Source organism: Apteryx rowi, unplaced genomic scaffold, assembly GCF_003343035.1.
Source record: "Apteryx rowi isolate R43461 unplaced genomic scaffold, aptRow1 scaffold_406, whole genome shotgun sequence".
Lineage (NCBI taxonomy): Eukaryota > Metazoa > Chordata > Aves > Apterygiformes > Apterygidae > Apteryx > Apteryx rowi.
This window is the reverse complement of record NW_020450588.1, coordinates 174,895-192,124: the sequence shown is the minus strand read 5'-3', so window position 1 is coordinate 192,124 and position 17,230 is coordinate 174,895. Positions and strand designations below refer to the sequence as shown.

Below are 17,230 nucleotides of genomic sequence, written 5' to 3'. Positions count from 1 at the left end.
AAGACAATGAGTATAACAAAGATGGCAAGTCAGTGCCAAAGATTTAAGATTCCTCTTCCTTCTGGGTCTGATTCTTGAAAAAACCATAGGCATAAGCACTTTCTTTCATCTCCAGGCAAGACAGTATGAATGATATGCTTTGTGCTGGTCTGAGTTTGGTTGTGAAAACAGATGCCGAACTTAAGATTCTCCAAGAGATAGGTTTGGAGAAAGAGCCTCATAGGAGCCTTGTCCCTTGCCTCTGTATATGGAGCCAGAATGAGTCTTGGATGCAAGGAGGGCGAAAACGCGTGGACTTCACCAGAGCTGTAAAATCGCTGTGAGCAGGTACCAGTGGAAACGGTGAAGACCATTATTTACAGTGATCACTTCCTGGGCATCTGGTATGGAAAACCTGGCTCGCTCTGAATGGGATCTTTGGGTTGGCAGTCCAACTTTAGCCCTTTTGCTACCCAAGTCAGCAATAGATTCCCCAAGGTTTTCTTCTCAGAGCTGCCGGTCCTGTTGGCCAGAGGTGAGGAACCTCAAAAAATCTAGGGCTATTAAAACAATATGAATATAAACTTCTCCCAGACAGCTGAGACATGTGATGTGGCATTAGTTGAAAGGATGCACTTGCCACAGATGGACAGGGATGAAGTATAAATTTTAGAATGTCACTTTTCAGGTTGTGCGCAGAAGTTGCTGAAAAACCATAGATAAAATGGCAGATATGTTCTATCAAAGAGCATACGGAGGCGCACTAACTCTTCTGGGCTGTGGAGTGCCTGCTTCCCGCATGCACTGCCTTATTTACTTATGTGCCAAGTAAGATGGAATACGTTCCCAAAACAGACAAGTATTTATTTACTCTAAAATAGCAAGGCATACAGACAGTATGTATGTATGTGGCATATTACRTAAAGATAGAGAAAAGCTTCTTTTCTTTGATATTCAATTATAAAATATAGACTGTAGCTTAACTTTCTATACACGCGCATCTAAAATTAAGTGTACGTGCCAGTGCATTAATCTGTACGAAGTGAAGAAAAAGACCTATGCAGCCCCTAAGTTATGCATAAAAAGCATGAGAATTAAACAAATTAAGTAGTGCTAAACAAAGTTAAATTTATGCAAAGCAAAARAAAAGAGTAATTTCTATCCTTATTTAATGTATTCTGTCTCTTACATATTTTGAAGGGTAAATTCTTTTAAGTAAATCCCAGATACCTCCAGGTTTCAGACCTATATCTTTATTTCCTTCTTTCCAGAATTCTCTCAGTAAACCATTATAAATGTTTTACTAAATCCTCTCTTCCATTCAAGACATAATCCAGTCTTGATTTTGCTGCCWGCATATATCTATTCAGGACTACTAGAATCACCACCAGCATTAAAGTAAACACACCTTTCTCTACATTTTTCATCAGCTTTCACCCATTCATCCATTTCATTTCCCATGTGAACTGTCCAAATACTACACTAAATTYGCAGAAGCAGGATGGTGCTGTGGTCTTTCTTTGACAGCATCAAGGTTTTGCAGGCTTAATGACTAGTCTAGGGGATTTTCTACATAGAGAAATAGCTCCAAATAGTTATGAAATAGTTGTTGCTGCACTGAGTCTTCACATGGATAATTTCATGATGCAGTACGGATGTTTTTCTGCAGTTTACCATAGTCTGTTTTACGTAATCTAAATTCATTTTAAGAAAACAAACCTCCTGCAGCAGATCCTCTACAGAATGGTTGAATCGATCCACAAATTCATCAATAAGTTGGCTGTGGGCTATGTCAACTCTATTCTGGATGGTATATTCTTCACTACAGAGTATGCTGTAGGTTTTGCTGCAGGCTTCGAGAACATCTGATTCCACATGCTTTTCCACAACAAACTTAATCTGTTTCAGTAAGGCGTCCAGATGCTGCAGATCAGAAGAGAAGTTCAGCTTTCACRTTACCTGAACAATGAAACTCAAAACAACACTCAGGCGAAGAATACACCAAATCAAGGTAAGATTACTAATTCAGGCACTATACTATGTGACTACACTGGTAATCAGACTCTTGAAAACSGTGAGAGTTCTTGCCCGATATACCATACCTTTTCCATTCTGCCCGTGCTGTAGATCTCCAGATCAAAATACTGAGGTATTTGCAGGAGATTTGCAACCTTCTCTGCATCAGCGGAATACTAGACATCATTGAAACAAAACAAAAAATGAAGTAAAAATAAAAATTTATACAACATAATGAAAAAGTTTAAAGACAATTGTAAATACCAGTAAACAATTTATGCTGTAGAAAAATGTACCTTTGATAGCAACATAGGAAGTGCAATAATGAAATGCTCAGTCAATTTATTTCTGTCATCTATCTGAGTTTTTCTCTCTTTTGCCGTTAAGACCTGCAAGCAATTAAAAATTACTACAGTGAATGAAGTTTTTGAATATAGCAGTCATTAATTTTTCTAAAGTTTCTATTACAAACAAAAACCCATGCAAGTGTATTAAAAAAAAATCAAAATAGGAGCAAAAAAMCCTAAAACATTTGGACTGAAGAGTGGTTACATGGGAGGGCCATGTGTCCTAAGAAGCCTGAAAAGGAAAACGTCATTTCATCCAGCATGGTATCGTCTCTACACATCAACGTTTTTTTAGGACTGCAATTCAAATATAACCCAAGTGAGTGGAAGGTTTGCTATTACTTTCAAATGAGCTCTGGCTTTCACACGTTAGATGTAGTGTTAATGTAAGACATCAGGGTGAAATGAAGTATAATTAAGAAAACCCAAACCAACCCACCCTGTAACAGTGATTTTCGTTAGCAGATTCAGGGTCTCATCTCTAAACTGGAATGTAATTCTCAGTGAGAACATACATTCAAGTTCACAGAACTCATTTACAAATTTTAATGACAGATATATCGAAGCTACAAATGCTGTCATAGCAAAAACACCTTGAAACAGTGAATAGATGGATAATAATCAACCCAGCATGCTCTGTAAAAGCTTAGAGCTGGCTTCTTGGCCTCAAAAAGGTAGAACGGTCATGAAGAATACTTCTGAAAGCAAAGAAGGATAACAGAATATYCCAGGTTAGCTAAAGATTTATGTAGAGCAAAGTTGCTAGACTGCACAATGAGGGTACAAGCTAAAGTCAGAGGAGAAACTATTTTGCAAGAAGAGGAGTGCATAATTAGAAACCTGTTTCCATTTCAGCTTGGAGAAGACGCTAGTGAGATCACAGRAATATGACAAACCTCTACCGACAAGTCAGAGATCCCTGCCGCTAACTCCCYGGAATTCATCACCTACCTGAAAACAAGCAAAAGCTAAACGTCGTACCTACATCTCTCTCTAGGTGAGGATGAACAGCTGGAAACAAAATCACGAAGAAACTGGGGCACATAGACAAGAGGCAGCCTATTGTGGCAGCAGGGATCCAAAACAACAGTGGAAAGGAGGGGAACAGCTAGAGGTTTGTCACCAGGGATAGGAAGCCTCTGCCACAGCACATGGCAGACGGCTGGACACCACAGCAGCAACTGCAGGTCTTGTACCGGCTCGCAACGCAGCACCCCCAGCGGCAGCAGAAGCCACCAGCGCACCAGCAGGCAAGGTCCGTGCAGCGGTCACGGCAGGCTCCGACCTCCTGACAACCCAGTCATAGCCGGGTGACCAAATATTACTAGGCAATGGCGCCATTAAGCAAGCTGGGTCCCTAGGATGATCTCAATGCTCTTTTGATCACCCTTCAGAAGGTGAATTTTATTTTACTGACATGTTTTCTTTAGCTTTGTAGAAATATACAGACATAGACATTCTAAGACTTAAGAAATTTGCTGAACCTAAGTGATCTGAACTGTGGATCTCCTGAGATGGAAAAATTACCCAGAAAGCTAATAGTGACATTATTTGGTGCCCCAATCAGAAAATACAAACACAAAATTTTTGTTAAATGTTTGCTTTTTCTGCCAGGATGGTTGGAGGTAGAGACAAAACACAAGGTTAAATTGTACTGACAAAGCAGAGCTGGTAACCCAGGAAAATAAATGCTCATGTAAATTGGAGTAAGTACTTTTGTAGATTGTCCCCTCTCAATGTCTTAATGAATTAGGAATTTCTTAGAATATGCAATTATAAGGTAAAGTATATAAACCATGTTTAAACTGATGGTTTCTTGGAGCCTTTCCCAGGGTGCTGTTTCGGGACATAAGGCTAATATGCTTTTGGCACATAAAAATTAAGAAGCTAAGTAACTGCTCTAGTTTAGCAATAAAGAATGACAAGTCTATCTCTAGATTTCATTTTAAATGAGCCCGTGGCATTCTATAATCTAGTTACGATCATTCAGAAGTGAATCTAACAAAAATACCAAATGTTCATATGGCTTTATTTAATTTTAGKCTAACCTACAGAAAAGAGGAGGACTACCAAAAAGCAGGGAAAACTGTCTGCGAAGCCAAGACTTTTGAAACCTGGATGCTGTATTTATGGAGAATATAAATGAAAGCCTGGTGATCACCCTGACCTCGTGTCATCCAAATGACTTATAATGCGATGCTTAAAAGCCAGTGCCCAGCCTTAGGAATGAAACTGAAAATTGATGTAGGTCTCTGAACAGTCACTATATAATAAATAAAAGATTTAGCACCCAGACTGCAATTTGGCCAGTATGTCAAATTCCGAGATTTTTACGGCACCCAGTGGAAAAGGCCAAAAAGGATGGATACATAAAATCACAGAACCATTCGGGTGGAAGGGACCTCGGGAAGTCCCAGTCCCACCTCCTGCTCAAAGCAGAGGCAGCTCTGGGGTCACACCAGGGTGCTCAGGGCTTTGCCCAGTTGGGTCTTTAAAACCTCCAAGGATGGAAACTGCACCACCTCCCTGGGCCTCTGTTCCAATGCTTAACTGCTCTCATGATGCACCTACTGGGGGCTTCTTCTGCAAATATCACCTCCATATTGGAAGTATATTCCTTTTAACGGAAGACAGTCAGAGGCAATCTTATTCTGCTCCTGAGCTCTACTCTCTCAATTCTAATCTAGATGAACAGCACAGGTTGTAGATGCTGGTAGACTCCAAGTCTAAGTCAGGGGTATGATACAAAGAAAATCCGAAAGTCATAAAAAAAGATTTTCAGGCTGTAAATTCATATTAATCAACAGAGCAATGCAAAAACCAAAATGAAACAAAAAATTCAAACATGTCTAGAAATACAATTTCTACTACTTTTCTTCAAAAATTTTTACATCAAACAGGAATTATAAAAACACCAATTATAAAAATCCTATTTRGAAGTGTCACAAAGTAGCACTGTAGACAAGTATTTTTTGTTGCTCTAGTAACACACACACAGGTCCGAACCACCTATTGCAATACAACTTACTCTTTTTCCAGTGCCTCTGCCTACTGGAGGATGTGCTTCAGCAGCTTGCCGGATTGTACACACCATCAGCTCAATAAGAGCACTCTCCTGCCGGTCAGACATTGCTGTGGAAGGAAAAAAACAAGTAACATCAGTTTTGATGATATATATACACACCATCTGTGAATGCAGCTTTAAAATAGTGGGAATAGAGAAGAAAACAGAAAAAATTTTGTCTGGTGTATAAAATCACAGCTTGCTTGCTCACTCTTTGAATTACCGTTCACATCATCTCGAGCTGGACATGGCAGAACTGAAAAAAATTCAGAGAAGGGCAGCAAAGCTGATCAGATGTCTGGAGTGATGCCTGTAGAAGAAATAACTAAATAGGCTGGAACCTCTCAGTCTGGAAAAATGACAATTGAGGGGGAATATAACAAAGATCGACAAACTAATGAGTGGCAGGGAGGACAGAGAAGGACTGACTGTTCGCTGGCACTTCCTTACAAAATATTCTCACAATCCCGCAGTTTTGCTGTTCTTTGGGAAGTACTTCTGGTCACATCTAGAGGGCCAAGCTTCACTAGGCTATACATAAACAAAAAACCACAAAGTGCCGGCTCCTTTCCTAAGGAACTTGCCATGGAAATAAATGACCACAATCGTAACAGATGGACACCAGAAGTCAGATGTCGAGACACTGAGATGATCGGCACATCATGCTAGGACACAGTAAGAGTACATCAGCTTTTCAACCGCTTAACCACTGTGAAAGTCCCCAAAGCAGGAAAATCCTGAAGGTTTATAAAGCATCTTGAACAAAACTCATCGCTTCCATTAGGGACCCTTTGCCACCAGTCTTGTGCACACAGATCTATTAACCAAATGGGATTCAAAACTAATTGCAAAAGAGTTTCCTTCATTTATTCCTCTTGAGAATTCATTAGGTGTTAACACTGTCTGGAGAAGCCCCATATTTTACTATCACCACCTGAAGTGCTTGTTTATTCAAAACTCTATTACCTAATTTATTGAAATATTTATGTATATAGAAGTCATTTAAACATTCAGATGTGAAGACAAAGTCACAGGCTTTAATTTAAGCAACCACACTACAGCAGACATCACAAGACAAAAAATTTAATATTCAACTAACTACATTCCTTTTGAAGTGAATTCATTAAAAATAGATTAAATTAAAATCTACATTACTTGTACTTCTTCAAATATGCTTTCTGAACATACCATAGTGTAAACACCTCCATGCCCTGAAGCAGAACAAACATTTCAAGGAATAATTAACAATATTGTGTGATATCAATAAAGTACCGAGATTAAACAAATACCTTCTTCTCCTTGGACTGGTTCCTCCAAGAGCAATTCTGTCATACATTCCCAGTCTTTCAACAGTTCTTGAGAGCTCTCCCACAAACTGTCCACCAAATAAGCTGCATGTTCATGCAACTAGAAATTACAAAGCAACCATCAGTAAAGTGTTCTGGTACGAGTCCTGGCTCTTCAACTCTCACAATCATTTGGGCATGGACAGTGTCCACAGGCATGGACTCTTGCAACAGTCAGAAAGAAAATGAAGTTTGTAACTAACTTTGGAAAGTCGTCTTTCAAATGAATGATGTAACTCCATGACAATGGGGGTACGTTTTAATGGAAGAGGCAAGAAAAATAAATTGAGCTTATTTTCCATGGAGTAGTTTTTTTGTGAAAATCTCCCTCGGAGTTTTGACCTGGAAGACCTAAACTTATTTTTTCTCACTTTCTTACTGCATTATAAAAAGAAGAGATGGTGGGACATGAGAATAAGGGTGAGCTATAATGCATTCTTTCTGAATAGATACTTATTTTTCATTCAAACAGCTTTTAATAATGGTGCATCACATGGATATGGAAATACTTGTTCATTTTAGTACAATATTCAGCTTCAGCTTGAACTTGACAGAGAGCAACAAAATGAAAATTTGTCTAATGGTGTTCATATTACATCTATACTTCTGAAAAAGGAAAACACGCTGGGCAGTTTTTAGCAACATGATTCAAACAACAATGCATTGAAAAGTGAGCCAGAACATTCACACTTTTCAGGAGTATGGTAATTACAAAATAAAGTACTATAAAGTTTTTGTTAGGTTTATGTGCATTCACGTTTTGAAATAATCATGTAATGATCCAAAATTGTCACTAAGTATAGCTTTGTGATCTGTCTATACAATAGATGGAGCTCCAAAAATGCAAGATATCGTCCTAATTCTGGTCTCCTGAAACAGTAGCAGAAAACCTAGTGATTTCAGTGGGTAAAGAATTGATACTAACTTATCTTTAACTGCAAAAAATGTTCTTTACGTGAATTAACACAACTGTTATAAAGCGAGAAAAATAATTCATAGGCTTCTACTGATCTGGAAACCGATCTTTAGCCACCATCAAAAAACAGCAAGCAAAATACGCAGAGCTGACTCACTTGCAAGACATGGGACTGACTCCTAAATAGGAAAACATCTAAGAGCTTACGGAAGGTGGTATCTACTGTATTTACTTTTCTATTTCTGACAGCCCTTGAGGAAACTGTCATGTGTCACAGAGCTTTCCAGTGCTTGTCACAGGGTTAACTGCATCTCCTTCCGAAGGCACCCTCGCAGATATTCGTGCTTACGCCTTCTCGTCCTCTGCGCATGCCGTCTCCCAGTTCGCTAAGTCTTTATCAAACCTGGAGCCGTAATATTCACCTTTGCTTGTGATCACTCTCTCAAAGACGGCAATGGCAAAAAGCTCGCCCTGAGGGAGAGGCGCTCTCAGGAGCAGCGCGTGGTTTACATCAGCCTCTGCTGATCGTGGCTTTGGGACCAAAGTTGAGTTTCTTCACCCGTTCTCGCCTCAGAATGACGGACAAGATTCATTCTAGATAACTCCCAACCACGAACACACTCAGATCAAGGCATGGAGGATACTGGGCATGACAGTTCAGCACAGCTCCCCCATCGCTAGCTCTAGCTCCTAGCTGGGAATACAGTATATATGAACAGCAGCTGAGACAGAGAGGCCCGAAGAGAATGTGGCAACTCGCACATCTGCCCTAAGGGAGCAGGCAAATAAGCATGTGTGCTTATGATCTACCTTCAGAGCACGTGTTCCCGTCTGGCTGAGAATTAGGCTCTTTGGGCACGTTGCCCTTCTCGTCTCCCAGCTGCTCTGGGCATATCTAAGGCTCTGCCTATGGCCATTTGGGCTTCTCACTTTAAGACTCATCACCAAGTGATTACACCAACTAGCAAAGCTTCATCACCACTGCTCTCCATTCGACTCAGGTATTTTCACCAGAAACTATGATCAAATATTACAATCTCATTTCTTAAGAAGCTGTAAATACTAATCCATTTAGACAGCAGATTGACAGCCCATACAGGTAGTGGTGTTTCATCTGTCTTTACTTGCAGGTTCCTAGGGTGTTTCTAAAAAATGTTAACATTAACTAAACATTAACCCTGCACCTAAATGTTCTCCTCCTTCTTTCTCAGCATCTCTATAATGCGTTTCTTTTCATCCTCGCAGTCAAGTCTCTTGCTCAAGCCTTGAAGCCTAACAACTATGATTGCAATGCCTTTCTTTTTGCTTTTTACACAAAACACATTACCCTCCCTTTTGTACAGAAACATTTATGTAACTTCTTTCTTTCAATATTCATTGGCCACTTACTGATTACTGAATTGAATTTATCATTTTTAAACCTTTCTCCCCTCTRTCTTCAGCAAATCCTGTACCTGACAGCTTAACCTCTCTTTTCAAGTTTTCCTCCATTCAGCTGCCATTCCCAGCCTTAATTGCTGTTAGTACTTCTACCATAAAAACTTCTTATACGTGTTATCTCTATAAACAATCACCTTCATAAACTTACCCTGTTCACATCTAAGCCCCTTATATGATCCAGGTCTTTTATACATTTTACAGTGAAATGAATATCTATTTATATGTACGTTTATTTGTAATTCCTTTCCCACCTGTTAACTTCTGTTAATTTGTCCCACAAAATCCTATCCTGAATGTGGCTGTCAAACACTTAATACCATCATATATATGTTTGCAGTCTCCATCCTTGGAAGTTTTCAAGACCCAACTGAATAAAGCCCTGAGCAGCCAGGTCCAATCTCAGAGATGACTCTGTTCAAATATATTTACTTCATGAAGAGTAACTCCAAAGGTATATTCTTTAGTTGGTTATCTTAAAAAAAGCACCAGTAACATTTTTGTATATTAGTGAATCCTGGTAGCCACTATACTATCAGCAATACAGTATAGAGTACACTGGGGACAAGTAAGAGCAAAATAAAACATAGAGAAGATTTTATCCTGAATTCACTTGATGGACAAGGAGATGGGATAAAGGGTATACAGTATTTTTGAAATTATTTWAAAAAAGGAAAGAAAAAGACAACCTGTTATTGATGTTGATAATTCACTACTTAATTTCCAGGTTTTAGTAAACATGTAAAGATTAAAAACAAAATTTTTTTACCTCACTTTCAAGAAAGAAAAGAACCAACATTCTAATAAGATTTCCATTTGGACTATTTCGCCCTCTCCTCTTTGCTAGAGCCTCTTCAGCTTGGGGATCATGTCTGCTGAACAGTCTAAAAATAAGCAAAAGGAGCTATCACGTTTATCGAAACAAATCTCATTTCTTCAATAATATGATGAGCATTCATTCTTGTTATAGCAGATTTGTTCATAGAACACAGTGAAAATATCTCAAGCTATTTCTGCCAAGGGAAAAAAGGTATGACCTCTTCCTGCCAGAAGGGATGAATTTATCTTCAGAGTCTTCAAGTTCATAGGGATGGAGGCATTTCACCCAAGGAAAAAAATCTCTAACACATTTATATTGAAGAAGTTTGCACAGTTTTATACATTTGCATGATTTATATAGTTCTGTATTTTTAATTTTTCAAGTTTTATGATGGTGGAAGGACTTATTCCACTAGTGCAACTAAGGCTGTACACCTTTACTGTGGTCATGCTGACTGGGATGTGGTATAAACATACYTGATATCCCATTTAGCCCAACCAGGCTCAGGTACCAGTAGCAGCATGAAAGATAAAGCAAGCTACCAGTCAAACGTTTTGTTTTTTTTCCAGGTGAATTAACCATTCTGCATCGAGTTCCCTGATGCCTGGCTAATTTCATACTGCTCTCAACATTCAATTTTGCTAGCTTAACGTGATCGCAGATATCATTTGTTATGCACAAATTTTGTATTTTACTTCTCTTTTACAGACATCATCTTATTTACCCTACTCATCTATTGAGCTATAAATTAACAGATAGAAATAAGCACTTCTGCAGGTGCTGAATTATCTTAAACATCTACCCCAGGGTTGAGTCAGTGATCATAGCATCTACTCTCCTTCGCTGACTACAGAGAGCCTAATGACCAGCTTACACTGAGAAATTGGCACCTAAATGTACAATATTAGGTGAGATCAATCCTATTCCAAATGGCTCAGGTAGCTTCTAGCTTACTTAAGCTAGAATACCAGCTCTTATGTGTTAGCAGGAGCCAAGAGAAAAATGGTTGTTAGGGATGGGACAATTTTTCTTCAATATTATTTACCTCAGGAGACATATTTACAGAATACAGCATAATAACTCATTGCAAAGAAAAGCTAGGATAAAGTTTTGTCTTTTCACTAGCATACAGATTTGTCTTTGGACAAATTCATTTATCTTTTAGCCGTTTCTTCCAGGCTGTTYTGTCACATGTTAACTGACAGAGGTRTTTCAGTATACATTTTTTAAAAAAGATCTAACCACTTCCTACAACTTGTATAWCGTCATGTAGGAAACCAAAGGTAACTGAATTTTGTAAATTAATTCCAAGAAACAGACATGTCTGGTCACAGAGAAGGAATTCTGGAAATCCACCACGAAAAYCTTGCAGTTAGTGTGGACTTCTAAATCACTAACAAACCAAGGAAAATGATAAGAACACTGACAAAGGAAAAGCGGTATTTTTAAGGGATTTTTTCTTCCATCTGTATCTTGAGATGAAAGATTATATAACCTGTGTTCTGATATTAATACTCTGTAAGTATATTAAAGAATTCTAATCCCTCAACTTAATCCCTCAACTCGTAAGGGGAAAAGAAAATTATTAAGGACTTTCAACTAACTTCTTATCTAGCTAACACTAAAATTAGAAGATTAACTGCTGCRATGTGGCAATGCCCTGCTGACAGTCACTGATGCAGAACGACCCATATCAGCAGAAAAGCTATAGCCCATTTCCTCTGGGATAGTGGCTTCATGAAATACATAACCAGGCTGTAARACATTTTTAAGGGAAGACAGAGTTTAGAAACAAATTTATTAATTATTAAAATCTTTTAAAACCTCTTAAAATTGATAATTTGGAAACAAACTGTCTTAGAAGTTCTTAAGAGTGATGACTGCTTACCAGGTAGACAAGCCAGGGATGTATAGGCTTTATAATATCACAACAGTAATTCAGCAAAGCTACAGGATTTAAAACAACTTTAAYACAGAGAAGTATATGCAACCTTTTATATTTAGCCCTGAGAAATCAGTAAAAATTATCTGAGTCCTAGAGCAAGAAAAATGTACATTCAGTTTCTTTAAGTGTTTAGGTCTTGAATTTAAACAAGAGAGGAAGTCTGTGTTTCAAATTAAGTACCTGAAATATTGCTAAATTGGGATATTTTAGTATATTGCGTCTTTGCCTTTAGACCTTACCACTACTAGAAAGCTGTCACGAACCTGTTGTTATTCCATGGATAATGGATAACTTACTTTTTGTGAAGGAATTCCCCAGCTGCTACCGCAACAGGCCGGTGTGCTGAATACACCAAGTGATAAACGTTCTCACAGTCTTCATTGGAGAGAGCTTCTTCACTTCCACTGAAAGAGTCACAAAGTAACACCTGAACTATAACAAACGTTAAATTACAACCCTCTCACCTCCCATAACTTGCTTTTGACAGCTGCAAGGTTGCTTCCCTTCATAAAAATCCTAGATGGAGGAACACTGACTTCAAAGATCTTTGGCTCCATTTCCAAATAAAGAGATATTTAAAGGACTTGTAAGTCTGAAAGTTTGTCTGATATTCTTCCCCCAGTTATATCAATGTATATGATAACTTTAATGAAAATATATTACCATCACTTAGAAATCTTGCCTTGCTTAACCACTTAGACCATCAAACTAACTACAATACTCATGCTACAAGATACCAAACACTTAGAATCAAACATTAAGTTAAAACCCTAGAACGCTGCATGAGGAAAATGCTATCTATTGCTTGCTTGAACTTACTTACTTCTGTGGCACTGTCTGTTTGCTTTTAAAACTTTTAATTCACAAAATATTTTGAAATATTCAAAGTCGGGGCTGGGCAACCCTTTTCCTCCTTCGGTCTCCTGCCCTACTCCATTCCCGGGAGCCCAGGCCTCTGCAGGTGACGGTCCTGCCCTCGTGCAGCGCGGAGAAGTGCTCTGGACAYGGGCAGGAGAAAACTAAACCAGATTATGCCACACATGGTGTCTCAGGGACCCAACTGGCACTATGGATACTCCAATAAAATCAATGTCTAATCATTGCAGGATTGAATCACGTGCATTTAGAATTACAGGAATACTGATATAAGAAACTGTCCGTCACTTTTACAGAAGTTAATGCACTAACTTTGTAAAAATGCCAATAGGTATACAGTCTGATTCTCAATGTCTAGGAATTGAATCTTATACCATGGTCTGCTGGATTTAAGATGTTAAAAAGTTTTTTYTTTCTATAATTATTTCTTGACTAGAGCAAGCCATCTCTTATCCTAGTCTTGGGTAAATTACACAGTCAGGCCTTCTGCAGTTTCTGAGCTTAAAGCAGATTTTGTGCATGTGTTTTCTGAAATCATCTCCATTTTTCAACATTACCGTTGAAGAATGCTATGAGTAATGGAACTGCAATAATATTCCATCAATGATATCACAGTATCACCAATATTGCATAAAGAAATAATGTGACTTCTCTCCTTRTTTAGTCAGTATTTATCAAATATGTTTATTTATCAGGAATCTATCCATCTTTCGGCTTCAGACTGCAAATAATTTTGAAGTCATCGTTCCCCATCATGATTGTCCCTAACACCTTTCCAGAGTTCCTACTTGCCAGAATATTGCCCTGTACTGTTAACTGTGACTCATATTCTTTTGGTCCTAAATGCATCAGCTTGCATTTAGCTGTATTTTTATCATTACGCAACCAGAGAGAGAACAGGTCAGGAAAAAAAGAGATGTACTGGACAAATTGTTCACCTAAAATCTTACTGTGTCCCCAAACAAGGCTAATAGAGCAGGGAGCAGATATTTTCTACATGTCTTTCATGATCACACTTTGTATAATTGCTTTAAAAATATCAACAATATAAAAGTAGATATCAGATTCTCTTTCTTCTGATATACCAAGTTTAATATCTGTAAAGCAGAAAGACCAACAAATAGAAACTGAAGCCAGACTTCTTCACTAACAGGAAAAGCTAGTCTAATCTTTCATCCAAATTCTGTGCATCAAAAAAATGCTCTTTGAAGTTGAGCCTCTGGGTATAAAACTATGATGCAGAAATTCTACACATCTGTTTGAAACAGATTTTCTTTAACACATGGTTTAGGGAACATATGATATAGCCTTAGCAGAACTTCTCCGGCAGCATCCTCATGAGACTAYTGTGGTTGGATCCCAGTGTATTAGATCCACGTGCCACTAAAGGCAGGTCGGTTCAAATTATCAAATACCTTTTTTCAGCTTCCTGACAATATTATTATATTTTCAGTTCAAATTCATACTAAAYGTAAAATATGAGATTCACTTCATTACACAAGTGAAGAAATCAAGTCAATTAAGCATTACTGGTGAAGGTAATTTTCAGAGAGAACATACAAGTATTGAGAAATACTCACTGAAGTATTAGCGTGACTAATCGAATGGCTTCCACAGCAACATCATATTCCTTATCAAGTGTCATTGATACAATGCGATCCTGAAAGGCAATTTTATTACAGTGACAAAACAAAACAAACACAAAGAGCTATCAGCTGAAGAGTTCTGTAGATGACAAAACAAATAATCTAGGCAAGAAAGATCTTTCCACTAGACACGTGAGGACCCTTTGCTACCCTTTGATATCGTTCAAGCATTTAAGGTGTATCCATGGGAGCTCTGCGCTATACGCAGAATGGAACAACCGACGAGTACACAGGAATAGGAACAGGCGCTAAAGAAACATTTGTTATGCTTGTGCGTTTTGGAGGAAACAAGYAAGCAGACTGTGGAGCTGAAGCACCACTCTGGACTGGTCTTATTTAAAACTTCTTTCCTGAGAAGGAAGATATGTGTGTTGGATCACAGCACAGAAATGGCCCCACTTCACATCCCACTTTTCTAGTAGAAACAAGTACACCACTTTCCAATCAAATGTAATGATTTTACATCTTCTAAGTAGTTATGTAGAAGTCTCCTAAAGGTTTCTTTCTTTTTAGTTTCATTTTGCTAACTGTCAACCTAAAAGAGATGTGATGCACGTATATTGTCCTCCCTGTCTGGAGAGAAATTTTATCCATCCATAAAAATGCAACACGTCTTGGCGTTCTGTACTTGACTGATCAAGTTAATGAAAAGAAATGKGGCCATCTGAAATAAAATTTGATTTCTGTGGCTTGACCTGCTTCAGGATAGACTGGGTACTATATGATATTTGGGGATGCGAAAGAACAGAAGTCGGASACTGGAAAAGAAACAAAGTTCTAGGAAGCACCATTAAAAGTCACCAAGAACAAAGCAGTACAGAATAAAGGTGCCCAACTCCTCTTTCTACTCTTCCAGGGATTAAAAGGCTAACAGCAGACATCAAGCAACAGATGCTTATTTCAACACTGAAATTTAGGAGCAGTATGTAAAGCACGCATGGTCTCTCCAGCGTTACCTCTCAGACAACAGAGGTCTGCAGAGATACTTTGTGTTGTTAAGACTGACTGCACCTCTGTCACCGTATAAATTCCTGGGAAATTTGATGCATTTAACTGTTATATCTAGGTAGTCTGAGAGACTGTGAGATGTCCACAGAGAGACTCGAACAGCAAAATAACTTCCCAAAGAGGAAATTCTGTTTGTGGAGAAGATGCACAACTGCTGCCAATTTTCCTAATGTTTTGGCCAAAAAACAACAACTAAGAAAACAACATCAGGAGAAAAAACAGCGAGAGATATTACTCTTAAAGTTTCAGTGATATTTCATACAACCTCTCAAAGTCTATCTTAAACACCAGGACACCATCGGGAACTCCTGGGAGCTGACAGGAGGCAAAAGAAAACAAATTGCACACAAACGAGTAAAGCACACAGGTATAATAAGCCTTTTAAGCCTCCAAAGAAAGCGTGGAGTGGAAAGGATCTTCTCTTCTGCCTACGCAACAAGAGGTACCCTCTGACTTCAGAGTCCTCTTTGATCTTGGAAACTGGCTGATGTGTCAATACTCTCTTATCCRACAAAGCTGTTCTTTCCTCTGAATTTTGCCAGAAACATCATGCATCTCTAAAGGTCTAAAATTAACAGTGCTGATGTGTAATTTTTTCTTTTCTGCTGTGCTGCCAGCACCTCGGTGTGATAGCACCAGTCAGGATGCTTGAAAACGAGACTTGAACACCTAATGCCTCTGGAAGATTTAACTTCAGCAGTTTAGTAACTCGCAGAGCCCAGCTGTTCAACCTGCTTTGACAGAAATTTCCTGTGCCACTGTACAGCAGTAGAATAAGACATGTGCCTGGATCTTGACCTGCATTTATAACACTGTTTATGAAGATCAGTTTAGATTAATATATTAATTAGGTGGTGAACAAGGCTGGCTGAAGAGCAAATATATCTTCTGCCACTCATGCCATGGAGACAGCAGCCCGCAGCTGGAAAGGGTCAGGGGTGAGCTACAGGAGTTAAACAGCTGCAGATAAACTTGCTGGTGCCTCGACTCCAGCATGGACTGCAGAGGAGCCAGTTCCCACCTTTTCTATTCCCATCTTTTCATCATCTGTTTCTTCAATTACTGTTTGTATCAAACAGGATTTCTCGATGGAAAACAAAAGTCTCTTTGATGAACAACATGTTTTTTTTTTTTCCTTTTTAAGCTTAATTACTAGAATATCGTCTGCTCCTAGAAACATCACCACCAGTGGCTCACCCTGAAACACTCGGAAATGCTGGGGAAGAACACGCATCATTCCTTTTGAGAAGGAACATAAGGAACTGCTCTTCACAGCTCTCTGGAAGGTGGTAAAATATTAACATCCCAATACAGGTCATTCTGGATCAAAYTAACTTATATTTAAACAACTAGGAGATCTCTAGAGATCTCCCTCTTGACAGTTTGAATGGATGGAGCTGAGTATCAGCTGAACTGCGCAAGCTGGTAAAAGTCTGGTGAGGAAATACAAGTAAGCAGCCATGGAAATGGGAACGGCAGTTAGGTTACTTTTCAGGGGGTGGGCTGTGGAGGCAAGGCGTTCGAGTAATGCATCGCAGATACAAAAAGCATTAATTCGAAACTTTGCTCCGCCCTGACGCCAAAGGCTGCTTCGGGGTCAGCACAGCGGTGAAGCGATGTCCAGTCATTTGGGCAAGGCCAGCTTTCTGCTCTCTTGAATGCGGCTGCAAACAGAAACTGGTGAATCTTTACCATGTTAAACATATACGTTGTCTAGGCTCGCACAGACTTTGAACTTGCATTTTCTCTAGTTTCTCTAATTCATAATGATACAGATTTTTGTAATAAAAATAGATTTTTTGGAACAGAAGAAAAAGATTCCTAACAGGG

General features: G+C 38.8%; 1 protein-coding gene across 6 annotated transcripts in view; it reads right to left on the bottom strand.

Annotated features, from left to right (window-relative positions):
- Window positions 1–17,230, bottom strand: part of STAG1 (stromal antigen 1) — a 154,353-nt gene that overhangs the window by 45,427 nt on the left and 91,696 nt on the right. For all 6 annotated transcript variants that reach the window (XM_026075538.1, XM_026075542.1, XM_026075541.1 and 3 more), the window contains 8 exons: window positions 14,327–14,406; window positions 12,167–12,274; window positions 9,875–9,989; window positions 6,696–6,813; window positions 5,371–5,474; window positions 2,292–2,384; window positions 2,082–2,171; window positions 1,699–1,902 (listed from right to left, as the gene is read on the bottom strand). In XM_026075538.1, the coding sequence (XP_025931323.1) occupies window positions 1,699–1,902; window positions 2,082–2,171; window positions 2,292–2,384; window positions 5,371–5,474; window positions 6,696–6,813; window positions 9,875–9,989; window positions 12,167–12,274; window positions 14,327–14,406 (912 nt within the window). The remainder of the gene's footprint in view (window positions 1–1,698; window positions 1,903–2,081; window positions 2,172–2,291; window positions 2,385–5,370; window positions 5,475–6,695; window positions 6,814–9,874; window positions 9,990–12,166; window positions 12,275–14,326; window positions 14,407–17,230) is intronic.